The sequence below is a fragment of the Stenella coeruleoalba genome, assembly GCF_951394435.1.
Source record: "Stenella coeruleoalba genome assembly, chromosome: 3".
NCBI classification, from domain to species: Eukaryota; Metazoa; Chordata; class Mammalia; order Artiodactyla; family Delphinidae; genus Stenella; species Stenella coeruleoalba.
The window spans coordinates 156,202,973-156,230,217 of NC_137148.1; the positions used below are offsets into that span (position 1 = coordinate 156,202,973).

The window sequence follows — 27,245 nt, forward strand, 5'->3', positions numbered from 1 at the left end:
GCCTTTTCAGTCTGGTCTCTTGCAGGAACATTGGTGGAATCAGGGCCCCACCATAGTTTGTGGAAGTTGCTTCCAGCTCACGGGATAATAGAACCAGTTGCTGTTCTTGAAATTCGAAGTGACTCTGTGATCGTATTGGATGCATATGTGGTCGGGTTTGGGGAGCAGGCTGAGATATGCATGCTCGTGCAACCCACCAGGCCTTCCCAGCCTCCTCCCCGCAGAGCACAGATTATGCGCAGACCCAGGCCACACTGTTGGCCATGTCCTGTCCAGCTGACCCTTCCTGTTCAGGCTGTCAGCACTTCAGCAATGCTGGGTCCCGGGGAGCCTGGTGCAGGGGTGCAGCACTCAGCAAGGCATGTCCTCAAGTCCCAGGGCAGGTGAGCCTGTCCCCCGGGAGCCAGGAAGCTGGAAAACCAGGGCAGCAGGGGTACTCTCGCTTCACTGAGCACCCACCGCATGAGGGCCACTTGACCACCATCTCCCAATTTAATTCTGACAACTATTCCATGGGGTAGACTTCAGCATTGCCACTTTCTGCATTAGAAGACTGATTCTCAGAGAGGAGCCCTCACTAGCCAAGTCACTCAGCAAGTAGGCAACAGAGCCAGGAATCAGACTCTAAGTCTCCCAGTCTTTTCTACCTTCCGTCCTCGGGGCACAGGTACCATGTGGCAGTCACAGGGGTACTGGTTTCTGGCCCAGGAGTTGGACTGTGGGTGGGGGTGCCTAGAGGAGGCTGCAGCCTTTGGACTGAGGTGTCAGTCACAGCACTGGTGCTCTACACTCTTTTCCTTCTACCCTGAAAGCAGAGTGAACAGACTGGGACTTTGTGCTCCCGCTCTCTGCACCCCTTCTAGCTCTGGGGTGCTGGGACGCTGTGCATTTAGGTCTGGGGCTATAAGTGGGAGACTGACAGAGCTGTGCACTTAGTTTCACTGCATTCTCCTCTAACTTCCAGGGAGTTATGGACCATGGGCTAGATCCACAGAAGTTCCTTCATGAATGGATGGAAGGTTGGAGGATGGATGGACGGATGGATGGATGGATGGAAGAATGGATGGAAGGAAGGATAGATAGATGGATGGAAGTGTGCAAGGAAGGGAGGAAGGAAAGATAGAAGAATGGAAGGCTGGAGGTTGGAAGGAAGAAAAAAGGGAGGGAGGGTGAGAGGGAAGGAAAGAGGGAGGAAATGAAGTAGGGAAGGAGGGAAAGAAGCTTGCAGATGCTCTCGCAGTCTCCCAGTGCCCCCAGCTGAAACTTTGAGGCCAGGAGGTCACTTTGTGTTTTCTTCCTGCCTATGGCTGGCTCCTGTCTGCCCCTCACTCTCCCCTAGTCTCTGTGACAAAGCACCCTCCACACAGGCTTCTCTGGGTGCCCTCCAGGTTGAGCTGGGTTCTGATGGAAATGCTCAGGTCCAGAAAACAATGGCCCAGGTTTACAGTCATGTGAACAGACAGAAGTGGTGAAAAATTCTCACACATGGAAAATGCTGCTACCCAGAGGACCACTTCAATGGCCCTGCCACCAGGAAACCTGCACCAGGCCCATGAGGAGCCGTCTCTGTCCCCAGAGTCCCACAGCCCTTAATCCCCACCCTTGCCCGTCTCAGTGGGTCTCCCCATTCCAACTCAATTCAGCCATCATGCACAAGAACTGGACCAGGGACTCAGCACCAGTGTGGATGGTGGGAGATGGATAGAGACCACCCTCCCTCTTGGCACAGTGAGGAAGAAGACAGGACAGGGGCTCTGGAGCAGAGTCCTAGTCCTGCATCCACTACTTACTGTTGTGTGAGCTTCTATGAGTTACTTAACCTGTCTGAGTCTCAGCTTCCTCATCTGTGACGTGGGGTCATAAAAGCCCTATTTCACAGAACAGTGATGAGGATGAAACATGATCTCATGTGTATATACCTCAGCACAGTGAAGCACTCAGGCCCACCACCAATGCCCCGGTGACACGGGCGTAAGTGGAGACACTCTTTGAGAGCACAGCAAGGGACTAAAGCCAGCGTGGGGGAAGCCAAGATGAGGCTTCCTTGTTTTGTAGGTTGTTCCCTTGACTGTCTCCCACTATACTGGGATCAGGAATGAATGTGTGTGACACACTCTCACTGTCCCCCAAGCCCCGGCACCTAGCATAGAGAAGACATGAGCAAATGTTTGTGGAAGTGACATAAATCTAGGGTGACCAGTTCATCCCAGTTTGCCTAGGACTGCCCCAGGTTTAGTATCACAAGTCCTGCATCCCAGGAAACCCCTCAGTTTTGGACAAACCCTGCTAAACCTGGCTCTGGTCCTGGCCCTGGTGATCACTAGCTGGACCTTTTGCCAGGCCCTACCACTCTATGGACCTTGGTTTCCCCATCTGCCCCGCCCAGCTGAGCCATCCATGCTTCTATGCTGTGCCGAGTGGTCAGTGCCCAGGTCCTCACATCAAAGCCCTTGTCAGCTTGGTTGGGGAATGACCTAGGCAGTCCCTGAGCCAGAAGTGTCAGGGCCTGGTGCCTGGGCCTAAGGGTGATGGGCTGGAAGCCGGCACTAGCTGGCCTGGCCACATGTGCCCAGCTCTGGAGCCTAAGGGCAGAGCAGATGTGTTAGTTTCCTGGGCTGACATAACAAAGCACATAAACTAGGTAGCTTAGAACAGCAGAAATGTATTCTCTTACAGTTCTGGAGGCCAGAGGCCAAAATCAAGGTTGGAAGGGCCATGCTCCCTCCAAAGGCTCTAGGGGAGGATTCTTCTTTGCCTCTTTCAGCTTCTGATGGCCATAGGCACTCCTTGGCTAGTGGCTGCATCATTCCCATCTATGTCTCTGTTGTCACATGACTACCTTCCCTGTGTGTGTCCAAATTTCCCTCTTTTTATAAAAATACCAGCCCACCTAATCCATGTGGCCTCATCTCCATTTGATTCCATCCATAGCAAAGACTCTATCTCCAAATAAGTTCCCATTCATAGGCACTGGGGGGTTTAGGACATGAACATAACTTTTTTTCTTTCTATTTTTGGCTGCATTGAGTCTTCGTTGCTGCGCACGGGCTTCCTCTAGTTGTGGCAAGTGGGGGCTACTCTTCGTTGTGGTGCGCGGGCTTCTCTTGTGGTGGAGCATGGGCTCTAGGCCCGTGGGCTTCAGTAGTTGTAGCAGTTGGCTTCAGTAGGCTTCAGCAGTTGTGGCTTGCAGACTCTAGAGCATAGGCTCAGTAGTTTTGGCACAAGGGCTTAGTTGCTCCGTGTCATGTGGGATCTTCCCGGACCAGGGATCGAACCTGTGTCCCCTGCATTGGCAGGCGGATTCTTAACCACTGCACCACCAGGGAAGTCCTTGAACATAACTTTTTGAGGGACACAGTTCAACCCACAACACAAGGTAGACCCAGCTGGTTCCCCAAGAGTAGTCTGAGCTGTCACCAGTTGGACTCCTTTCTCTAGGGGTTAGCAGGTATGGAACAAGGAGGGAGAAACAAGACATCTGACAGTGAAACACAGAGACCCCATCCTTCTCAGGCTGAGCACATAAGCCTGTCCCTTCAGGAACCAGAGTAGGGATGCTTTCAGCCTTACCATAGTGCAGCAGCATCAGATCTTTAGCATCAAGAAAGACATAGAATGGCAAATTGTTAAATGTATATTTTTAAAAGAGGCCACAGAATTTCACAGCAGATAATTCACATTCCATTAGCATATTTTTTGATTCATAAAACCAAAACTTAAAAAAAATATTTTTCTATTTCAGTATATTTATTCTTTTCTAAAATTTTTATTTTATATTTAAGTGTGCTCGGCACACTCCATTCCTCCTGGGGCACATGAGTCAGGAGACCTAAGTCTGTGGACCCCTGGACTGTGGGGAGAAGTTCCCATTGGCCTTTCCCAACAGACGATGGGAGAAATGTTCAAAGGCCACTGAAACTATGCATCTTTCACCCAGCCCCAACAGGAAGGGGAATGGCATTGTATACAGTAGGAGCTCAATCAGCACTGCACTGGGGTCTGGTGGGACTTGGAAAGAAATGGTCTGGCCCTAGTTTGTGCCTCCTTTCTTTGTGGTTTCCACATTGCTCCCCATGGTACGTACTACGTAGCCTATGGCCCATGAAGCCCTGAGGCTGGCCAGCCTTGCCCAGGTGGGAAGTCTCTCCCACATTCTGCATCCTGGTGTTGTATCTGAGGTCCCTGGGGCAGGTGGCTGCTGGCAAGGCTGCCTCTCTCCTATGCAGCCACTGTGGGGAGGCCAACTGAGGGCTGACCTGCACCCTCTCCCTTCCAGATCGTCATCCCCTTCTTCAGCCTGCTCATCAAAGACATCTACTTCCTAAACGAAGGCTGTGCCAACCGCCTCCCCAATGGACACATCAACTTTGAGGTAGGGTCCAGGGGCCTTGGAGGGCCTGCCACCTAGTTAAGCAGGCTGATAAAAGCTCCCAGAGCAGGATTTCTGGCCCTGAATGGTTGGATTAAAGGAGAACTCCGAGGCAGAGTGCAGCAGTTTGCAGCCAACATCAGAGTGGGATTATTGGGGTCTCCCCACATCTTCCATAGGAAGAGACTGAGGCTCATGAAGGCATTGACCCCCACTCTGCGCAGGCCTCATGTCTAGGTGAAGTAGCATCATTTTCAGTCCTTAAGGAGCCCCAGGCTGGCAAGAAAGACAGCCCTGCAGACCCACAGTGACAATTGACATGGTGCTGTGACAGGAGCTGCACAGGGGCACAGTTCACGGTCAGGAGAGGCCTTCCAAAGTAGGAGCCCTTAGCAACAGGAGGAAGTGTCAGGCAGAGTGGGAAGGAGAGAAAGACTTCCTCTCCCTCTGCAGACACTCATCACTGTCAGCTCAAATGTTCCCTCTTCCAGGAAGTTCCCCTTGACCTCACAGGAGGAGAGAGGCCCCTTCTATAGCGGGCTATTATCCCTCAGTCACAGCACCCAAGTCCCCAAGCTCTTTAGAAGCAAGACCAGGCTGATCCACTCCATGTCTCGACACCACATACAAGCTTACCCAGCATGTACGTCTCGAAGTGGCTGGTGGGCTAGGCATGGGGAGGGGGAGGAATGGGACCCAGGAGCCCCAAGGGCACAGGATGGTGACAGCAGATGGTCACTGAGTCAGACAGAGCATGCCATGAGCAGTGGTACCCCCCAATCCACAGGAAAGAAGGGGCTTTTCTCCTGTGAGAGGGCCAGCCCTACCCTACTGCTTGCCCCACTCAGCCTCCAACTCCAAGGGGCACCAGTCCTGGGCCAGCCCCTCGCTCTGTCCAAGTCTCAGTCTCTCCTTCTGTGAAACAGGGCTGCCACCATGACCACACAGAGTGGCTAGGAGGAGTGGACATGCCACATGGCCCCCCAAAGTCTCTGCACGTGTCTCCTGCTGACAGGGCCCACAATGAATGCCTGGGCCTTTTGGCCTGGAGCTGCCTCTGCTGTGAGGCTTCACATGGACACCCCAGCAGACCTTCACATGCTGTCCACAGGTCTGGTTACCCGTAGGGTCCGGCATAGCTGGAGGAAGCCCAGTCCAGCAGGATGCCTGGGCTCTGCATCCCAGGGGGCAGTCCAGGCTGGAGGCGACATGGAAGAGGCTGGGCTTGGGAGAGACTGCAGGGGCCAAGGGGGCCTGGGAGCTCACTCTCCAGTTGGTCCCAACGCACACTCTGTCTCTTGCCTTTCTTGAATTGGTCCTCAGAATCAAGGCCTGGGCGGAATGATGGGTGGGGGAGCAGTGAGGGGCAAGAAGACAGGTACTCATATGGCCCCAGATCCTGGGGCATGGGCAGTGGGGACTGGGGGCAGACACCAAGGCTGATCAAAGAATGCCACAGAGTGGGGTTCTCACCCAGTCACAGCTTTGTATTTAAAATCCTGCTTTAAGTTAGCAGTTTTTAAAATCTTAAATAAATGTACTTAAATTTTACTCAATTAAAATTCTACTTAAATGAATTAAATTTTACTTAAATACATTTATTTAAATGTATTCGCCTCATTCTCTATGTAAACAAAGTTGCTGTAAGTAAGGATATATCTCTTGCCATTAGTTGAGATAACCACAAAGATAAACAGAATGAAACTAAAGTAATAGTCACCTCTAGCTAAATGCACTGCCTGCTGATGGCATAGCCCAAGGCTGCTCTCTCGCCATGACAAGGGGGACAGGTGAACCCTAGGTGCTGGGCATAGCAAATTCTTCAGAGAGAATGAAGAAATGTGACAAACGTCCAGATTTCCTGATGGGTGATTCCATCATTTTTCTGCCCCGTGTCCCACCTTGCCCACCCTAGAGGCAGGCGTCACTGGGGATGATGAGAGACACTGGGCCAGGGCCGGCCCCACTGTCACAGGTGACCTCCAGGCACTCAGGGTGCATCGTTTTGTGTCTCTGTGTCCCTGGCAGAAATTTCTGGAGCTGGCCAAGCAAGTAGGAGAGTTCATCACATGGAAACAAGTGGAGTGTCCCTTCGAGCAAGACCCCAGCATCACCCACTACCTGCACACTGCTCCCATCTTCAGCGAGGATGGTAAGGTGGCCCCATGGCCTCCCTGACCCCCAGCCACAGAACTCGTGGGTGGTCTCTTGGTCACATCACCATTCAGGGCCCCTGCTCTGAGCAGGGATGTACCACGCCCATGTGTGCTAGGTCTACAAGGAAGCAGGGAAGTCTGCATCCCCCAACTGAATAGTTGCTACCCCCAGAGCACAGGACAGGGCCTGAGGAGCTGCAGGTTGGGCCCCCAAGGCCAGGCTTCCCCCAGGCACAGTTTGGATGCCATTGGACATTGTAAATCTGAACGATGTCTGACCCTAATTTCCTCATCAGGAAAGTGGGCATGATGATAAAAATAGCCCTTCCAGGGCTCATGTGGGGGTGGCAAAGTACTAGGCTGACCATGGGTCTTTCCACACCTGGTGTGTGCATGCGCATGTTTGCGTGTGTGAGTGTGTACCTGTGTATGTGTGTGTGTTCATGTGTAATACACACCAGCATGAAACGAGGCATCCTTTCTCCAGAGCACTGTTGATGTCTGTCCCCTTAAATAGTCAGTATTTCCATCCGATCATTTGTCAGACACAACAGATTTGCTTATGAATTTGCTAAATGAGCATACTCCTGGAGCTCCCTCCTCCAGAAGAGAAAGTGCTGGAGAAGCAAACAGTCATCTGGCTGAGTTGATGGACCCTGTGGGGAGCAGAGTGGCCCCATGGTTAGCTGCTCTCTGGATGCAGGATGCCCTGGTACCACCCTGGGAGAACCCTGCTCAGCACACAGGAGGCCTGGCTCCTTGTCATGGCAGGCATTTTACACAGGGACCCACACCCATGCCCAGGAAAACATTTTCTGCCAAAAATAAAAAATTAGGAGGAAGGACTTTTTAATGACTTGCTTCTGAATCGTTAATACTTCCAATTTTGCCATTTTATTTTTTATATTTTGGAGCCAGTAATTTTGGGGGGTCTCATCCATATCTGGAGTCTCCCCTACTCCACATACATGAGAAGCTCAGCAGCCTGATGGATAAACCAGCCTGGCTGCTCCCACCCCAGAAGCTGTGTTACCCTGGGCAGCTTTCTCACCCTCTCTAAGCCTCACCTACTGCATCTCTAAAGGGTAGGTAATGAGGTAATGAGAGAAACTACTTCCCAGGGCCATGGTGAGAATTAATTGACGTGACACAAGCAAAGCCCACAGGACTGCACTCAATCAATACTAGTTGTATTAGTTTCTACTGGTGCTGTGGCAAATCACCACAAATTTAGTGCCTCAGAACAACATAAATTTAGCCTCTTATGATTACAGAAGTTAGCAAGTCTGAAATCAGTTACACTGGGCTAAAATAGAGGTGTTGGCAGAGCTGGTTATTTCTGGAGGCTCTGGTGGGAGAATCCATTTCTTGGCCTTTTATGACTTCTAATGGCTGCCTGAATTCCTTGGCTTGTAGCCCCTCCTTCCGTCTTCAAAGTACATTACTCCAGCCTCTGCTTCCATCATCATATTGCCTTCTGTAGTCATCTCCCCCTTTCTCTCTTATAAGGACACCTGTGATTGCATTTAGGGCCCACCCAGATAATCTCCTCATCTCCAGATCCTTAATTAAATCACATCTGCAAAGTCCCAAAAGGGCATATTCAGGGGATTAGGACCTAAATATCTCTGGGACCCATTATTCAACCTACTACACTAGTTATTATGATGACTGTTGTCATTACCCAGTGGAACTTGGGCAATAAAATGTGTCAAAGGCACATTAGGAGAGAGGTCGGGAGAGTCTAGAGGCAGGAAGGGCAGAGGTGGGGTGGGGGCATTTCATTCACTCCTTCAGTCAACAATACTTCTAGAGAGTCTGCTGTGTGCCAGTCAGACAGACAGCTATGAACTTGCAAATAAAATCCCGGCCCTTCTGGAATACCCTTAGAGAGAAGCACCTTCCCTTTTGATCTTCTCTTCTTCCTATCCTTCCCTCTACCTCCCCAAAAGAGCTGAGAAATTCAAGAGAAGGGACTTAAGATGTATTGGGCCCCAACTGGGATGGTAAAAGCCTCTGACAAAAGCCTGGCCCTGCCCTCAGCTCCATCAGACCTCCCCTGACAGGGCATGCTGGCAATCCAGTCAGTCTCAGGCTCCCTGAAACAAGTGAAAATATAGAAAATCTCAGCAGAGAAACAGGAGATATAAGGAAGAACCAAATGGAAATTTTAGAACTGAAAAGTGCAATAACTAAAATAAAAAAACTGAACGGATGGGTTCAACAGCATAATGGAGAGGACAGAGGAAAGAATCAGTGAGCTGGAAGATAAAACAATAGAAATTTTACAATCTGAACAACAGAGAAAAATATAGACTGTACCAGAGCCCCAGGGACCAGTGGGACTATAACAAAAGATCTAACACTCATGTCATCAGAGTCTGGGAAGGAGAGGACAAATTGGGTATGGTTGAAGAGTACTTGAAGAAGTAATGCCTGGAAATTTCCCAAATGTGGAAAAGACATAAACCTACAGATTCAAGGAACTGAGTGAATCCCAAACAGGATAAACCCAAAGAAACCCATACCAAGACTCATCATAGTCAAACTTCTGGCAACTAAAGAAAAAGAAACAAATCTTGAAAGCACTGAGAGAGAAATGATACTTTACCTATAGGAGAAAAACAATTCAAATGACATCAGGTTCCCCATCAGAAACCATAGCCAGAGGCAGTGGCACATTTTTCAAGTGCTGAAAGAAAACAACTGCCAACCCATAATTCTATATCCAGTGAAAATATCCTTTAGGAATTTACTGTAGATAAGTCAAAATTGAATTCTAAAAACTGTTCAGGTAACCCACAGAAAGAGAAGAAAAACAAAACACAGAACAAATAGAAAATAATAAATAAATAGGCAGACATAAGCTCTAACATATCAATACTTATATTGAATGTAAGTGGTCCAAATACAACAAGTAAAAGACAGAGGCTGGCAGAATAAATTAAAAATATGACCCAACTATATGCTGCCTACATGAAACTCATTTCAAATATAATGATGTAGACAGGTTAAAAAGTAAAAGGATGGGGACACATTAATCAAAAGAAAGCAGAAATGGCAATAAGAATATCAGATAAAGTATACTTCAGAGGAAAGAAAATTTCCAGAGGCAGAGAGGGACATTATGTAATGACAAAATTGTCAGTCTCCCAAGAAGATATAGCAATCCTAAATGTGTATCTACCAAACAACAGAGTTGCAATATTTATGAAGCAAAACCCAATAGAACTGAAAGGAGAAATAAATAGATCCACAATTATAGTTTGGAGATTTCAACACCCTCTCTTAACAATTAATATAACAACTAGACAGAAAATCAGCAAAGACATAGCAGAACTCACCAATACCATCAAACAATAGGATCTAATAGACATTTATAGAACATTCCATACAACTACAGCAGAATACACATTTTTTTATTTGCCCATGAACATATACCAAGATAGACCATATCCTAAGTGCAACAAAATTAAAGTAATTGAAATCATACAGCATGTGTTCACAGCATGTGATCACAGTGGAATCAAGCTAGAAATCAATAACATAAGATAACTGGAAAATGTCCAAACACTTATAATCTAAACAACACAATTCTAAATAATCCATGAGTTAAGAAGTCTCAAGGAAATTTTTTTTAAAATTGAACTAAATGAAAATGCTATCAAAATTTGCAGGGTGCAGCTAAAGCAGGGATGAGAGGGAATTTTACAGCATGTAACGCATACATTAGAAAAAAAAGGAAACACCTCAAATCAATCATCTAAGTTCCCACCCCCAGAACCTAGAAAAAGAGGAGCAAAATAAACCAAAAGTCAGCAGAAGGAAGGAAATAAGAGCACAAGAGAACAGAAATCAATGAAACAGAAAACAGAACAATTTTTAAAAGTTAATTGAAGAGCTGGTTCTTTGAAAAGCACAATAAAATTTCCATCCTCTAGCAAAGAACTTCTTGACAAAGAAAAAGAGAGAGAAGACAGAAACTACTAGTATCGGGAATGAAATAGGGTACAGACTCTGCCAACATCAAAAGACTTGTAAGAAAATACTATGAACAACTCTATGCATGTAAATTTAACAATTTAGATGAAATGGACCAATTCTTCAAAAAACACAAACTGCCACAACTCAACATAAAATAGATAATTTGAATAACCCTATAGCTAATAGGGAAATTGAAATTTTCATTTAAAAACATGCCAAAATGAAATGTCTGAGCCCAGATAGTTACACTAGAGAATTCTACCAAATATTTAATGAAGTAACACCAACTCTGCACAATCTCCTTCAGAAAAAAGAAGAGGAGGGAACGTCCCAGTTTATTTTATGAAGCTAGTATTATCGTGATATGAAAACTGGACAAAGACAGTACAGATAACACACTCTACCCAGATTAATCCCTCATGAATATAGATGCAAAAAATCCCTAAGAAAATATTAGCAAGTATAATTCAGCAAAATATAAAGATAATCATATATCATGACCGAGTGGCCTTATTCCAGAAATGCAAGGCTATTCAATATTTGAAAATCAGCCAATATAATCCACCATACTAACAGGTCAAAGAACAAAAAAAAACTAGATTGTGTCAATCAGTGGAGAAAAAGCATTTGACAAATTTCAACACCCGTGCATGGTAAAAACTCTCAGAAAAATAAGAATAGAAGGGAATTTACCAACTTGATAAATTGCATCTACAAAAACCCTTCAGCTAACATCATATTTAATGGTGAAAGATGGAATGCTTTCCCACTAAGATTGGTAACAACTCAAGGATGTCTACTCTCACAACTCCTATTCAACATTGGTGGAAGACCTAGTCAGTGCAATAAGGCAAGAAAAGGAATAAAAGACATACATATCAGAAAGGAATTAACACTGCCCCTATTTGCAGAAGATGTAAAAAATCCCAAGGGATCCATAAAAACTCCTAGAACAAAATGAGTTCAGCAGGCATCACAGAATACAAAATAAACAAGCAAAAATCATTTTATTTCCATGTACTCACAATGAATATGAGTTCACTGAAATTAAATATGCAATACCATTTACAATCAATCAAAAAAGAAATGCTTAGGTATAAATCTAACACAACATGTATAGAATTTGTATGCTAAAAACTACACAATGCTGATGAAAGAAATCAAAGAAGATCTAAATAAATGGAGAGACACGAATTCATAAATTGGAATACTCCAACATAGCAAAGATATCAGTTCTCCTTTCCAAATTTCAGGACAGATTTAATGCAATTCTTATCAAAATTCCAGGAAGATTTTTTATAGATACAGACAAGATTATTCTAAAGTTTATATGAAAATGCAAAGGGACAAAAATAGCTGAAACAATTTTGAAAAAGAAGAATGAAACAGGAGGAATCACTCTACCCAATATTAAGGCCAATATAGCTTGAATAGCTACAGTATTCAAGACAGTGTGGTGTTTGCAGGACAGACACATAGATCAATGTAACAGAATAGAGGACCCATAAAGAGACCCACAGTGATTCTTGACAAAGGTGCAAAAGCAATTCAGTGGAGGAAAGATAGTCTTTGCAACAAATGGTGCAGGTGCATTTGGACATCCATAGGGCAAAAAATGAACTTCAACCTAAGTCTCACACTTTATGCAAAAATTAAATCAAAATGGATCACAGGCTTGAATGTAAAATGTAAAACTATAAAACTTTTAGAAAAAAAAAGCAAGAGAAAATCTTCAGGATGTAGAACCAGACAAAGAGTTTCTTATAAAACTAAATATGCAACTACTATGTGACTCAGCAATTACACTCTTGGGCATATATTTATTCCAGAGAAATGAATTTACAAGTTTGCACAAAAACTCATACACCAATGTTTACAGAAGCTTAATTTGTCACAGCCAAACACTGGAAACCATACAGATGTCCTTCAGTGGGTGAATGGTTAAACAAAGTATGGTATGGAATACTATTCAGCAACAAAATGGAATGAACCACACTGATACACACTACAGCATGGATGAATCTCTAGAGAATTACAGTGTGAAAAGAGTCAATCCCAAAAGGTTACATACTGTGTGATTCCATTTATATCACATTCTTGAAATGACAAAATATAGACACAGGGAACAGATTAGTAGTGGCCAGGGGTTAAGAGAGGTGTGGGGATGGGAGGGAAGTGTGTGTGGCTATAAAAGGGTAGCATGAGGGATCCTTGTGGTGATGGAATGTTCTATATCTTGACTGTGTCGGCGCCAAAATCCTGATGATGATCCTGTCCTATAGTCTAGCAAGTGGTTACCATTGGGGGAAACTGGGTAAAAGATACACGGATCTCCCTGTATTATTTCTTACAATTGCTTGTGAATCTACAGTTACCTCCCAACAACAATTTAATTCAAAAACAAAAAGCAGGTGAGACTCTGGGTGTAGAAGAGGTTATTGTCATGGCTCATAAATGCATAATATCACTTCATTTTCTGACTAGGTCTTTATTTGGCTTCTTATGAAAGCGAGAGTCCAGAGAACCAAACAGAAAAAGAGAGGTGGAAATCTCTAAGGTGAGTCTCTGTGCCAAGACAAGTGTGGGAGGGAGGTGGAGGGAGCAGGTGGGGCGCTTGGGGCCAAGACAGAGTGGAGGGACTTCATCTACACTCGGTTGTCAGCCTCCTGGGAGCCCCTCCGTGGGGAGGGGGCAGGTCAGACCAGGGTCTTAGAGGTGGAGGAGGAACTTAAGCGCTGGGGTAGGGAGAAGAGGCTGGAACCACGATCCCCCACGACTGGAGGCTGCCCCGTGGGCAGTTGAGATGTGTGCCCCAGGGCCTGGAACCCCAGTCCATACTCTTATGACAGAGAGACACACACCACCTCCTGCTTGTTCGGCCTGTTAACACAGCCGAGCGGAGGTTGGAAATGATGCGCAGTGGCGGGCTCCAAGGACTGAGCCAAGAGGATTGCACGTGCCCCTGTGGGGTGGGGGGCTGGACGGGAGTATAGCCACGGGCCGGGCCAGCAGGCTCTCACCACCCTCGCTCGGCGTGTTTAAATCTGCAGGTCTTCTATTCTGGGGAAGACGTGAAAAGCACTGAGCTGGAGGAGGAGGAGAGGGGGGAGGAGGAGAGGAAGCCAGCAGAAGCCTTCTGCCGCCCTGCCCCAGCCAGCCCAGTGGGAGGAGGAGGCATTGGTGCCTCGCTGCTTTGCAAACCGTGACCCTGTGGCCTGGTGCCCATCACAGTGACCACACAGCACAGGAGACCTTTCTCCACCTTTTGTGGAGCCTCAGCCCTGGAAGGGCCCAGAGCCTCCAAACACAGGGGTGGCACGTGCCTCAGGGGCCCTACCTTCAGGACAGTGATGCTCACATTGTTGGTCAGTCTGTCTGTCCTCGGCGATGACCCAAGGTGTTGGGTGACTGCAGTGTTGCTCTCAGTGGGTGACTCGTGCCATGGAGACAGACACCCGGTCCATCTCCAGATGGCCTGGGAGCCTCTGTATCTCCAGCAAACATCACCATGACGTGAGAAGGGCCAGAGCCCACCAGTGGCCTCTGCCATTCTACTGATGGACCTGACCCTGCCCCTTGAGATGGGCTGGTTTCTGCAGCCCCGTGCACCCCCTTTCTGCATCCTGCTGGTATCGGGATAGCTTTCTGGTGACCACTATAATGCTGGTCAGCAGGACAAATTTGAGTCACAGACTTGACAGTGTGTACAGTACATTGTAAATTTTAGAGTTGGTATAAACACATTGGTATACCCTGCGTATCCACATCCACTTCATGTCTCTCACCCGTGGGCTTCTGCCAGGATGCAGGGCAGTTTCCCAGCTCAGGCCCAGGAATGCTGTGACCACAGCTCAGGAGGGGGACTTGGTGGCTATTTCCACTCCATAAACCCCATGTCCTGCTAAAATGAGCTGGTGTGCAGTAGATGCTAGGTAAGCTCCGGTGAATGGATACTGACAGCCTTGTGTGAGGCCAGACACCTCTCTTGTTTGGGCAAGGAGTGATGAATCCAGGGAGGACCCTCAGCCCACCATGAAGCTCCTCCCCTGGGGCTCTCACCCAGCCCTTCACACACTGAGCCAAGTTTCTGGACCAGGAAGTGGAGGGGCTGTGGAGCTGCTGAGTCCCCACCTGGCAAGTGACCACGTCACCCAGCCAAGAAGTCAGGGAGCGTGATGTACACCCCCATTCCTGGTCAGGGCCCGAGGGCAGAGTGATGTGTTGAAGGTGCACTGATGCATCCTGGCCAGCTCCTGACCATGTCAGGACTCTCAGAGTCTAGGCCCCCTTCAGCTAGGACCTGACACCTCTGTCCTGGCAGTGTGGCCTTGGGTCCCACCTGAGGGACAGGCAAAGCCAGAGCAACCAGCACCCCAGGTGCCTCCCCCAACTCGAGGAATTCTGCCTGATGAACCCAGGACCTCAGCAAGGCCCCAGAAGGGCCCTGCAGCCTGACAGAGGCATGGGAATGCTGCACGTTAGGGTTGAATGGGATCTGCTCTGCACCAGAGCAGCCCACCCCTTTCCATCTGAGACCCTAGAGAGGGTGAGTAGTGGAGTGGGTAGCAGAGCAGGAACTGGGCTTCAGCCAAACCCAGGCTCCCACCCTGCCTCACACCATATCTAGCTCCCACAGCGGTGTGGGTGGGGCCCTGGTGCCAAACCCAAGGAGTCCTGGGGGGTTCCAGGAGCTGACTAGAAGCACCTCCTGATCCCCTCGTCCCTACCCAACACACTCCCTTGGTGTCTGGGGCAACATTAGACAAAACCCCTACAAACATCAGCAGGGACTGTCCCTGCATCCTGGTCACACTGAGCGCTGCCTGTCAGGAGCAGGGGCAAGTGGCACAGAAGGGGTTAGTGGCCTTGGAGACATGTGATGGCCGGTCCAGGGCTGATGCCCATGGAGCTCTGGGATGCCTGCCCGGGAAGGAGGAGGTTATATCCTTCCCCAGCCACAGGGAGTCAGGACTCTCTGGAGGGGGCTCCCAGTCTACCCATGGGCCCTGACCTTGCCGGTCACCTGGCTCCAGCTCCCTGCTCCTGAGCAACTCAGTTCAGGGACCTATGAGGAAACCCCAGAATGCTGAGCTTCAGGAAGCAGCAGGTGAGGTCAAGGGGCTGGGGGCAGCTGGCCACTGTCCCCCCTGCCTCATGCAATCCCTCACCCAGGCCCAGGATCCCAGCTCTCTCTCCAAGGCCAGATTCCAAATTCCTCAGCTCAGCCATACCCCTTGCAGTCCTCTCCATCTCATACTGGGAGATTGCGGCAGCCTCCTCCAGGCTGTGGGGAGCATGAAGAAAGGATGTTGGAGAAGCAGTACAGGGCCCGCAGCTGAAACTCTGGAGGTTAGGTGGGAGGCAAGTCAAGCATGTCACTGCTGATAGCGGCCCACCCCCAGGCTTGAGGCTATTTCCTATTTCCTAGTTCTGTGGCCTTGCAATTGCTCTTCCCGCTGCCTGGCATGCTGTTCCTGAGCATGTTGATCTAGTCGGAGCTGCAACCTCAGCTGTAAGTCCCCCCTTCTGGGCAGAGGTTCCTGACATGCAGCCCCCTCACCCACATCTGCTCCCTCTAGTCTGCAAGCCCCTCAGAGACCCAGTGCAGAATAGGTGTCAGGTGAGGATGGTGGTGTGAGGCCTGGGCTCATCCCCAGCTGGGAGAGGGTCCAGGGAAGGAGGGAAGGAGGCAGCCCATGGCCAGCCCCACAGAGATCACAGGGCCAAGGGGACTCAAGCTGAGTGTGTTTGTGTCTTAGGTTCATCCCAGGGGCCCTGCTCCCCGCCTCGCTGAGCACCCACTTGGTACCAAGCCCCAGGTGCCCAGGCCAGGAGGAGGGTCTTCTCTCAGTAACTCCGCAGGTGGGGATCTTGGTGCCCTTTCTCCAGGTGCAGCCTCGGAGCGCAGAGAGGGATGGTGCCCTGCTCACAGCCATTTGGATGGTTCCTTAGTCACATCCAGGACTCCAGGCCCTTCCCTGTAGAGGCCCTTTTGTCCTCCTGCCATCCTGGCCTCAGTCCCTATGGCCAGGTCAGATGGCCCACAGGGGATGCAGCAGTTGGAGCCTATTCCTGGGGGGCAGGTGTCAGCCACACAGGTGGTGCCCAAGAGTGAGGCCCGTGAGGCCCAGTTTGGTGCCAGGTGACACAGATCCCTGCCACACAGCAGGTTTGAGGCCGCCCAGCTGAGCCGCACAGCAGGCACTTGGGCCTCAGGGCTCCGGGACGACCACCAGCCCCACTGTGCACAGGAGGCCAGGGAAGGGCCATGGCTATGGTCTCTCTTTTTTTGTCTAGCACTTTTTCTCTGAGCCCTCCAGGGAAGGAACAGGGGGGTTAGGACAGGAAGATGTCCCTGTCTGGGGTTTGCCTCAGAGACCCCTGGGGCTGGCTGGGGTTCAGAATCAATTCATCTCATATGTGCAATCTGTGGGTCCTCTGAAGCCCCTGCCCCCTACATTGCTTCCCTACCCACCCTAGTTTCTTGGGGCGGGTGTCTCCATTGTGGCCAGTGACCAGTGACTTATCCCGGGAACTCAGCCAGGCTTCTGTGGAGGCCTGTCTATCCACCTGACAGCCCTCCAGGGCAGGACCCCAGACAACCCCAGGATGATTCTCAAACATGTATCCAAAGTTGTCCCAGAACACCACAGACCCTAACAACTCAGAGACAGACAGCCACCAGTGTGGCCCCTCGTCCTTCAGATACCGCAGGCAGGTATCAGACCTCAGGGCACTTCATCCCCCACGCTGCAGGGCTCATATGAGGTTCCCAAGGAAGGGGCACCCCACCCACAGCACGCCCAAGCAGTGCCCTCCACAGTCTCTAACTCTTGACCACCCCATCCATGAGTCAAGGGAGCAGGGAGCCAGATAACTCAGTCAGGAGCCACAGTCAGGGTGTGCCTCAGCTGGAAGCTCCATTTCACCCCAAAACTGAAATGCTTCCATCATGGGTGCTAAGCCCCAGATCTGGCACTTTATATACAGCCTGACACATCCCACGAGATAGGTGCTATCACCATCCCCCTTGCCAAGTGACAAAACGGAGGCTCAGACAGGCAAAGCCATTGCCCAAGGACACCCAGCTTGCAGGGACAGAGCCTGGGCCTACCAGGGTCCATTGTCCAGCAAGGCTCTGCTGCTCAGGGTGCTGAGGAGCCAAGGGGAGCTCCAAATGGCCTCTGGGTCTTCCTACCAGCACAGACACAATGACACACATCTTTCCTCCACTCTTGCCCCTTCCTCTTTGGAGGGTTGCTGAGCCCCTTGTGCCCCCTGGTGCATCTACTGTCTCATTTATGCTCAAGACAACCTCCCCACTCCCCTATTGCACACACCCCTCTGTGGGCTCTGCTGGGCACAGCTGTGCCTCTTCCCCAGCAGCAGAAGACAGCAGGCCTCACCCCACGCTCCCCATCATGCTACCCTTTGCCACCGGCATCCACGCTGTAAGGTTCACATCCCAGTACACAGCGTCTTCAGTGAAAATGGCTCCATTTTTCACTCTCAGGACTCAGATGGGAGCCCTAGATCCCTGGGGCAGGGAACAGATCCAGAGAGATCTTAAAATACACACACAAGATGCTTCTCAGCACAACCAGGCCCTTGCCCTCAGGCTGAGCAGAGAGCCTGACACTGCCTTAGATATCCAATGCTGGGCCTCCAGGCAAGACCAGAAGAGTAGGAAAATTAACTGGGAATGAACAAACCTGAGGCATAAGCTAGAACCCCCACCAATAGACCTCCACCAAGTGGGCAAGCTGGGGAAAAGATCAGCAGAGAGACGGCGGAGACAGGAATCCAGTGTGTCGGGGGCAGAGAGCAATGGCAGGAAAGACTTGCAGAGGCCATATGGTGAAATACAACCCCCTCACCTGGGGAAGACCAAGGAGCTTGGAGTTTACCCTGGAGCTCTGGGTTGCGGCAGGAGGGACACTAAAGTGTTTTAAGAGGTGATATAATTGTTAATTTTATGTGTCAACCTGACTGGGCCACAGGGTACCCAGATATTTTGTCAAACATTATTCTGGCGTGTCTGTGAGGGTGTTTCTGGATGAAATCAACATTTGAATCAGTGGACTCAGTAAATCAGATTGTCCTCCCCAATGTGAGGGGGCCTCACCCAAATTAGTTGGAGGCCTGAAAAGAACAAAAGGTGAAGTAACGGAGAATTCACTCGCTCTCTGCCTATTTTTGACCTGGGACACGGTTCTTCTGCATTTGGACTGGAATTTACACCATTGGCTGTCCTGACTCTCCAGATTGCACAGGGCAGATCTTGGGACTCTCAGCCTCCATAATTACATGAGCCAATTCCTTATCATCTATCTATCATCTACCCATCATCTATATCTATCTATCTATCTATCTATCTATCTACCTACCATCTATCTATCTCTCCTATTGGTTTCTCTGGAGAACCCAGACTAATATAAGAGTTTTAGAAAACATGGTCCATTTTAGAAAGATTTCTTTGATACCTTTTAACCCAATAATTCTACTTTTGTAATTTATCCTAAGGAAAAAAATTTGATTAGCACAGTATTTGCATAATAAGGAAGTAACTAATGGTTACATTATTCCTGTTCCTGTGACAGCAGGTGGATTTTGCTCCCCAGCCCAGCCCAGAACCTAGAGAGCCCCCACCTGCTGAAGAGGCATGCCTAAACTCCTTCTTGGAGCCCAAGTGGGAGACTGGTGCATTCTCCTGGCCTCTGCATGCACACTGGATGGGCTGACAGTGAGGAGCTAAGTCAGCAATAATATTAGTGCAGCATAGCAATGCAGAAATCTCTTCAGCCAATTTACTTACTCTTACTGCTTTTGTGGACAGTTACATCTCATTTACTTCAATAATTATTTGCCTTTTTGCATTAAAACATAAATAAAATACATCAGGGTAGAGCACAGTTTGGTTTAAATTAAGATCTCTTAACACTAATATATACAACCTCTCTGTCTAGGTCTGTCTTTATAGTTAATCACTGGATCTCACACACGCAGGCACTTAGCAAGGAGACCTGCTAGGAGGCGCTAACAGGACGCAGGCGAGAGAAGAAGGTAACCTGGGCCAGAGTGTAACAGTGGAGGTAGCAAAACGTGACCCGGTTTGGGATATATTTTGAAGGTAAAACCTTCAGAGTATTTGCTGATGGAGTCGAATGTGAGAGAAAGGGAAAGGTCAAGACTGACTCCAAGGTTTGGGGGCCTTAGCAAATAAAGGAATGGCACTGCCATTTACTGAGCTGTGGGAAACCGGGAGAGGAGTAGGATGAAAGGGGAAAATCAGGAATTTGATTTGGAGCATGCTCAGTTTGAGATGTTCATTAGGCAACCCAGTGAAGGTGTCGGGTACGAATTGGAATGACACGACTCGGGTTCTGAGGGCAGATCTGGCCTGGGTATGTAAATCTGGGGGCTTCCCTGTGCAGGCTGCTTTACAGCCAGGGGCACAGATAAAACACCTAGAGAGCAGGGCACAGAGAGAAGATAACTGAGCCCTGGGGCATTCGAATGTTTAGAGGTTGGGGAAATAAAGCAGATCCACCAAAGGACATTGAGAAGGGGTTTCTAGAAGTTAAGAGGAAAACCAAAGAAGAGATAAAAGCTGATAAAGAGAGATTCAAGAAGGAAGGGATGGTCAGCTGTGTCCCATGCTACTGAAAGTTCAAATAAGACAAGAACCAAGAGCTGACCTTCACACTGGGCAGCAGAGAGGTAAACAGCAACCTCAAAGGGAGGAGTTCCAGGGAAATTTGGGGTGGGGGAAACGTATGACCGAAGACGATTCAAAAGAAAATGGAAAGATTGACTATCCAATAGAAAAATGGGCAGGAGATAAAAAACAGTTTCATAGAAGAAGAAATGCAAATGACTCAAATGTATGAAGAGATGCTCAGGGATGGCAGAAATGTTCAACCTCACTCAAAAGAGGACCACATTGGTATGCTGTTTTCACCTCTTAGATTGACAGACTAATAATTGCAAAATTGTGTGGGCAAAGATGGGGAAACAGACACCCCCACATTGCTCTTTGGAGTGTAATTGATACAGTCCTATGGAAGTGAATTTGGCAGTTTTCACCAGAATTGCAAATATGTGTATGCTGTGACATAGTTATTCCATCTCTTGCAATTTATCTTACCATCATGCTTGTACACCTCCAAATGAATAAGCCTGAAGACAGCTATTCATCACAGCACTGTTTGACAGAAAAAGATTGGAAACAGCCCAAGTGTCAATAAATAGGAAACTTGTTAAATCAATCACTGCACAGCCCTACCACAGAATACTGTGCAGCTGTAATGAGGATGCTCTTTACCTACTGATATAAAAAGGTACCCACTGTATGATACAGATATAAAAAAGCGTGTATAGTATGTTAGCATTTGTGTAAAAATGGATGGGAAGAAATATATATTTATATTTGCTTATATTACATTCAAAGTCTCTAAAATTTTTTAAACGTTTTAAAATACACAAAAATCTAATAATAGTTAACTTTGGGAGATGTGGACTGGGTGGATAGAAAAAGACTTTCTGCTTCTAAATTATGCGATGTATTACCTATTCAAAAATTAAATTGATTAAAATTTCACACACAGAGAGAGCGTGTATTTGAGAATCTGAAGAGTGAAGACTTCCAGCTTCTAGCTGTGGGAGATTTCTATGCACGTGGGATTACTGGACAGGATCTATACATTCTTAATTTCACAGAATATCGCTTTCCAGAATATTTGCCAGTCTATATCCCCACCAACAAGATTCAGGGGGCCCCCCAAATCCTTGCCAACAATTAATAACATCAGGATATGTTCCTGCTGCAAAATATGTGCACCAAATAAGGAAATAAGAAAGGTGATGAGCACCAGCAATCATAGGCTACAACGCAAGGAGAGAACAAGGGAAGACATGGGGAAATAGGGCAGACTGGAGCAAGTAGGGCAGGAACTCCTGGAAAAGCCTGCTCTGAGGGATGGCTAGCAGGTGCGACCATCCTAACCATTACCCCAGAGTGCTCTTGGGGAATGGAAAAAGGAAGGGAAGGGGAGAAAAGGGATAGCTGACCTTTGTTATAAGCCCTTTAACACTATAGATTATTTTCAAGCAGTACTTTGATTTTTTAAATTAATTTTAAAAATAATTTCTAGGGGCTTCCCTGGTGGCGCAGTGGCTGAGTGTCTGCCTGCCGATGCAGGGGACATGGGTTCGTGCCCCAGTCCGGGAAGATCCCACATGCCGCAGAGCAGCTGGGCCCGTGAGCCATGGCCGCTGAGCCTGCGCTTCCAGAGCCTGTGCTCCGCAACGGGAGAGGCCACAGCAGTGAGAGGCCAGCGTACCGCAAAAATAATAATTTCTAAAGCCAAATTATAAAATTCCATTCAAGGATTATACCCAAAAAATTACAGTAAATCACTGTGGGAGGTAGAATGAGGCTCCCAAACCTGAGAGGGCTTGTGTACCCAGAATAATGAGCAGGGAAATGGGGAAGTGCAGGGACAGCAAAAGATAGGTTTATCTCTCAAAGGTTATCTCCTTCCAAAGTAATATGATTCCAAACACTTGGGGCTACCAGAAGAGGAAACACCTGGGGACAGAGGACGGGGAGGGCAGGGCCAGAAAAGTTTCTCAGAGCAGTGATGATGAAGAGTCTCTTTCAAGCATCAGAAGCAGAAATCTCAAAGAGCAGGTGGGAGGAGTTCCACTTCTAGAATGGTCGTGTAAGGAGCTCCAGGGACCCACTCCCCAGTAAAACAAGCATAGGTGGTGAAAATGATTTTTTTTAAGTTTCTATAAATTGTCTTAAAAGAGCATAGAGTAAATGAATAAAAACTTATTTAAGAAAATCTACTGAAACTCAGTAAGAACAGTGAAAGTTTATGGTGTTTGAACCCACTTCCTCACTCTTCACTCTCAGCTCAGCATGATAGATGCTCCACTCTAGGCAGGTGCAGCCAAGAACATAGGGCTCCTTCTCCCCCCAGATTCCAGTCAAGGGCTACCATATCTCCCCAAGAGGAACACACTGCCAGTATTTCTCATCCCCACACCCCAGTTACATGTTGTAAAGGTTAAACCCTGAGTTAGTAAACCTGAGAGGTCAGAGGCTCCCTTCCTCCACCAGCTCCTATTCATAGAGTGGAAACTCTATCCCAGGTGCTTTAGTCAGAGAATATTGGAGCCCTGTTTACCCTCACCCCAGCTCACTTGTAAGGTGAAGTTTCCACGCTGGGAGAGGCAAGCCAAGGAGACCAGATGCTACAGCCCCCACACAGTGCTCTGCCCATAAAGCAAAGATATCACTCTGAGAAAGTGGGTCACTGTCCCCATTACCCATGATGGAGCAGTGGCTCAGAGACTTTGCCCAGGGAGAGGGAGGCCATAAGAACAGAGAACTCCCAAGCTTTACCCAGAGGAAATTACTTTATTTGAAACATAATGTAGCAAATTTCAAGCCTAAGGGCACTCTCAAAAACAATAGAAATTTCCATAAGCAATTAGCTTAATTGCAATTAAGCAATTAGTAGGAGACTAGTAGCTTTATGAGAACTATAAGCTAAACCATAAAACAGCTAGGTTGCCAGAAAGAACCATGGGAAAAGGCAGTGATGAAGAACCCAACTGAGTTCAGAACAAAACTCAAAATTTGACCTTTAAAACTACCCCTGAAAAGGGGGCTTGCATTTAATTGGACCAGACTGTGGAACAGTATATGTCCCAGGACATTGTCAAAAGCAATAGAAAAATCATCCAAGAATTAGTGGAGCTTAACAGATGGGTGTGATACCAACAAAGAAAGACAGATAACAGAGAGATGAGGGAAAGAGACAGTCAAAAAGAACCCTGCCAAAGGCACTGTCATCTCAGGGTGACTGTGCACATGCCCAAGACTGCACCCTCTGAAGAGCAACATTAAAGGCTTCACACTGCCAGCAAAATAGATTTACTTCACTAGAACAGTCCACCTAAGTCACCAAACAAATAAACAAGCAAACAACAACAACTAGGCTGGGGGTGGGGGGTGGGGATGAAGACCAGTATCCAAATTTGTTAACATATATTTTCTAAAATTTCCGGTTTCCAACAAAAAGTTACAAGATGTGAAAAGAAACAGGAACATCTGCCCATGCATGAGGAAAAAATAAAGCAGACAACACAAACTACCTATTAGAGGACCAAGATGTCAGATGTAACAGACAAAAACTTCAAAGCAGCCATTGTAAATATGTTCAAAGAACTAAAGGAAACTGTGCTTAAAGAAATAAAGGTTGATATGATGACAATGTCTCATCAAACAGAGAATACAAATAAAGAGATATAAAATTATAAAGAGGAAGAAAATGGAAATCTGGGGTCGAAAGCATAGTAACTGAAGTGAAAAAATTACTAAAAGGGCTCAAGAGTATATTTGAACTGGCAGAAGAAAGAAATAGCAAACTAGAAGATATATTGATTCAGATTATACAACTTGAAGATCAAAGAGAAAAAAAGAATAAAACAAAGTAAACAGGGCTTCAAAGAAATGTGAGATTCTATTAATCTCACCAACATATGCATAATGGGAAGAATAGAAGGAGAGGAAAGAGAGAAAGGAACAGAAAAAATTGTTTGAAAAATAATAGCTAAAAATTTGTCAAATTTGATGAAAATTATTAATCTATACATTTAAGAAGCTCAGCAAACTCCAACTAGGATAAACTCAAAGACATCCACATACAGACATATCATAGTAAAAATTCTGAAAGAGAAGGAGAAAAACGTTTGAAAATCTTTGAAGCAGCAAAAAAACCCCAGCCCATCATGTACAAGAGAACATCATCAGAATCAAAGGTAGGCAGTGAGATGATGCATTCAAAGTGCTGAAAGAAAAATATGTGTCAACCAAGAATCTTATACCCAGCATGACTATCTTTCAAAGAGTAGGCTGAGCTCTGGGAAGTGTCTTGTGACTAAATGGCAGGTACAAGAGTAGGGGACGGAAAGCAAAGTAGGTGGCTAATGCACAAAGAGGTGTTTGGCTTTTACCCTTTAAGTCCTTGAGATCCAAGGGTCACAGTCCCTAACAAGGTCACATTCTTTTCCAGAAATATGGTCCTATGATCAGTGTGCTAGGTGAAAACGAAGGTATAGCTGAGGACAAGGAGGTCAGCAAGGAACTGAGAAAGAGGGTAAGAAGTGAAGGAGAGAAACATGGCTGGGTGGATGAATGATTGGATGGAGCAGAAGTGATGGGAACAGACAGTGCTAAGGAAGTGGATTGACAGAACTTGGGGACTGACTGATTGTGAGGTGGCAGTGTGGGAGTAGGATGCTGATGACCAGAGCTGGAAGGAAATAACAAAGATCAGAGCAGAAATAAATAAAATAGAAACAAGAAAATAACAGTAGAAAAGATCAATGAAACCAAAAGCTGATTTTTTGGAAAATATAAAATTGATAAGCCTTTAGCCTGGCTCATTAAGAAAAAAAGACAGAGGGCCAAGTAAACAAAATAGGAAATAAAAGAGGAGAAATCACAATCAATAATACATAGATATAATCATAAAAGTATACTATGAACAGTTATATGCCAACAAATTGGCAACTTAGAAAAAATGGAAGAATTTCTAGAAACATACAAAATTTCCAAAACTGAATCAGGAAGAAATAGATAACCTGAACAGACCAATTACTAGTATAGAAATCAAATCAGTATTCAAAAAACTCCCAGCAAACAAAAGTCCAGGACCAGATGTCTTCACAGGGGAATTCTCCCAAACATATGAAGAAGAGTTAATACCAATCCTTCTCAAACTATTCCAAAAAATTTAAGAGGAGGAAACACTCTCAAATTCATTCTACAAGGCTACCATTGCCCTGATACCAAAACCAGACAGACACTACAAAAAATAAAATAAAATTACAGGCCAATATCTCTGATGAATATAGATACAAAGATCCTCAACAAAATATCAGCAAACTGAATTCAACAATATAGAAAAAGGATCATACACCATGATCAAGTGGGATTTATTCCAGGGATGCAAGGATGGTTCAATATCTGCATGTCAATCAATGTGATACACCGCATTAACAAACAAAGGATAAAATCACATGATCATCTCAATAGATGCAGAAAAAAAGCATTTGACAAAATTCAATATCCATTTATGATAAAAACTCAAAAAGTTTGTATAAAGGGAACATATCTCAACATATTAAAGGCTATTTATGACAAAACCACAGCTAGCATCATACTCAGTAGTGAAAAGTGAAAGCTTTTCCTCTAAATTCAGGAACAGAAAAATGATGCCCACTTTCACCACTTCTATTTAACATAATATTAGAAATCCTAGCCACAGCAATCAAATAAGTAAAAGAAATAAAAGGCATCCAAATTGGAAGGAAAGTAGTAAAACTGTCACTATTTGCAGATGACATGATACTATATACAGGAAACTCTAAAGTCTCCACCAAAAAACCATTAGAACTAATAAATGAATTTAGTAACGTTGCAAGATACAAGATTTATATACAGAAATCGATTGCTTTTCTACACACTAAAAACAAACTATCAGAAAGAGAAAGCAAGAAAACAATCCCATTTATAACCACACCAAAAAGAATAAAATACCTAGGAATAAACTTAACCAAGGAGGTGAAAGATCTATACTCTGAGAACTATAATATATTGATGAAGGAAATTGAAGATGTTTCAAATAAACAGAAAGATACCCCATGTTCATGGATTGGAAGAAGTAATATTGTTAAAATGTCCATACTACCCAAAGCAATCTACAGATTTAATGCAATCCCTATGAAAATACCCATGACCTTTTTCACAGAACTAGAACAAATAAGCCTAAAATTTGTATGGAACCACAAAAGAAAAAACAAAAAAAGAATAGCCAAAGCAATCTTGAGAAAAAAAGAATAAAGCTGGAGGTATGAGGCTCCTTGACTTCAGACTATATTCCAAAGCTACAGTAATCAAAATAGTATGTTACTGGCACAAAGCAGACACATAGATCAATGGAACAGAATAGAGAAATTTAATCTATGACAAAGGAGACAAAAATATAAAATAAGTTAAAGAATCTCTTCAATAAGTGGTTCTGGGAAAATCAACAAGGGGACCTAATTAAACTTAAAAGTTTTTGTACAGCATAGGTAACCATCAACAAAACAAAAAGACAACCTACTGAATGGGAGAAAATATTTGTAAATGGTATGTCTGTTAAGGGGTTAATATCCAAAATATATGAAGAGTTCATACAACTCAACATCATATCAAATAAACTGATTGCAAAATGGGCAGAAGATCTGAATAGACATTTCTCCAAAGAAGACATACACATGACCAACAGGCACATGAAAAGATGCTCAACATCGCTAATCATCAGAGAAATGCAAATCAAAACCACAATGAGATATTACTTCATACCTGTCAGAATGGCTATCATCAAAAAGACAACAAATAATAAATGTTGGCAAGGATGTGGAGAAAAGGGAACCCAAGTACACAGTTGGTGGAAATGTAAATTTGTATAGCCACTGTGGAAGACAGTATGGAGGTTCCTCAAAAAACTAAAAATAGAGCTACCATATGATCCAGCAATTCCACTCCTGGGTATACATCCAAAGAAAATGAAAACACAAATTCAAAAAGATAAATGCACTCCAATATTGCAGAATTATTCACAGTAGCCAAGGTATGGAAGCAACCTAAGTGTCCATCAACAGATGAATAGATA

At 46.1% G+C, this 27,245-nt stretch overlaps 1 protein-coding gene across 1 annotated transcript in view; it reads left to right on the top strand.

Moving 5' to 3' along the window:
* The window catches only part of RASGEF1C (RasGEF domain family member 1C), a gene marked incomplete at both ends in the record, with an annotated part of 32,049 nt that extends 18,465 nt beyond the window's left edge, over nucleotides 1-13,584 (top strand). Inside the window, 4 exons of the mRNA XM_079917034.1 lie at nucleotides 4,277-4,372; nucleotides 6,398-6,521; nucleotides 12,994-13,066; nucleotides 13,560-13,584. Coding sequence (XP_079773160.1) covers nucleotides 4,277-4,372; nucleotides 6,398-6,521; nucleotides 12,994-13,066; nucleotides 13,560-13,584 — 318 coding nt within the window. The remainder of the gene's footprint in view (nucleotides 1-4,276; nucleotides 4,373-6,397; nucleotides 6,522-12,993; nucleotides 13,067-13,559) is intronic.
* Nucleotides 13,585-27,245: the final 13,661 nt, after the last annotated feature.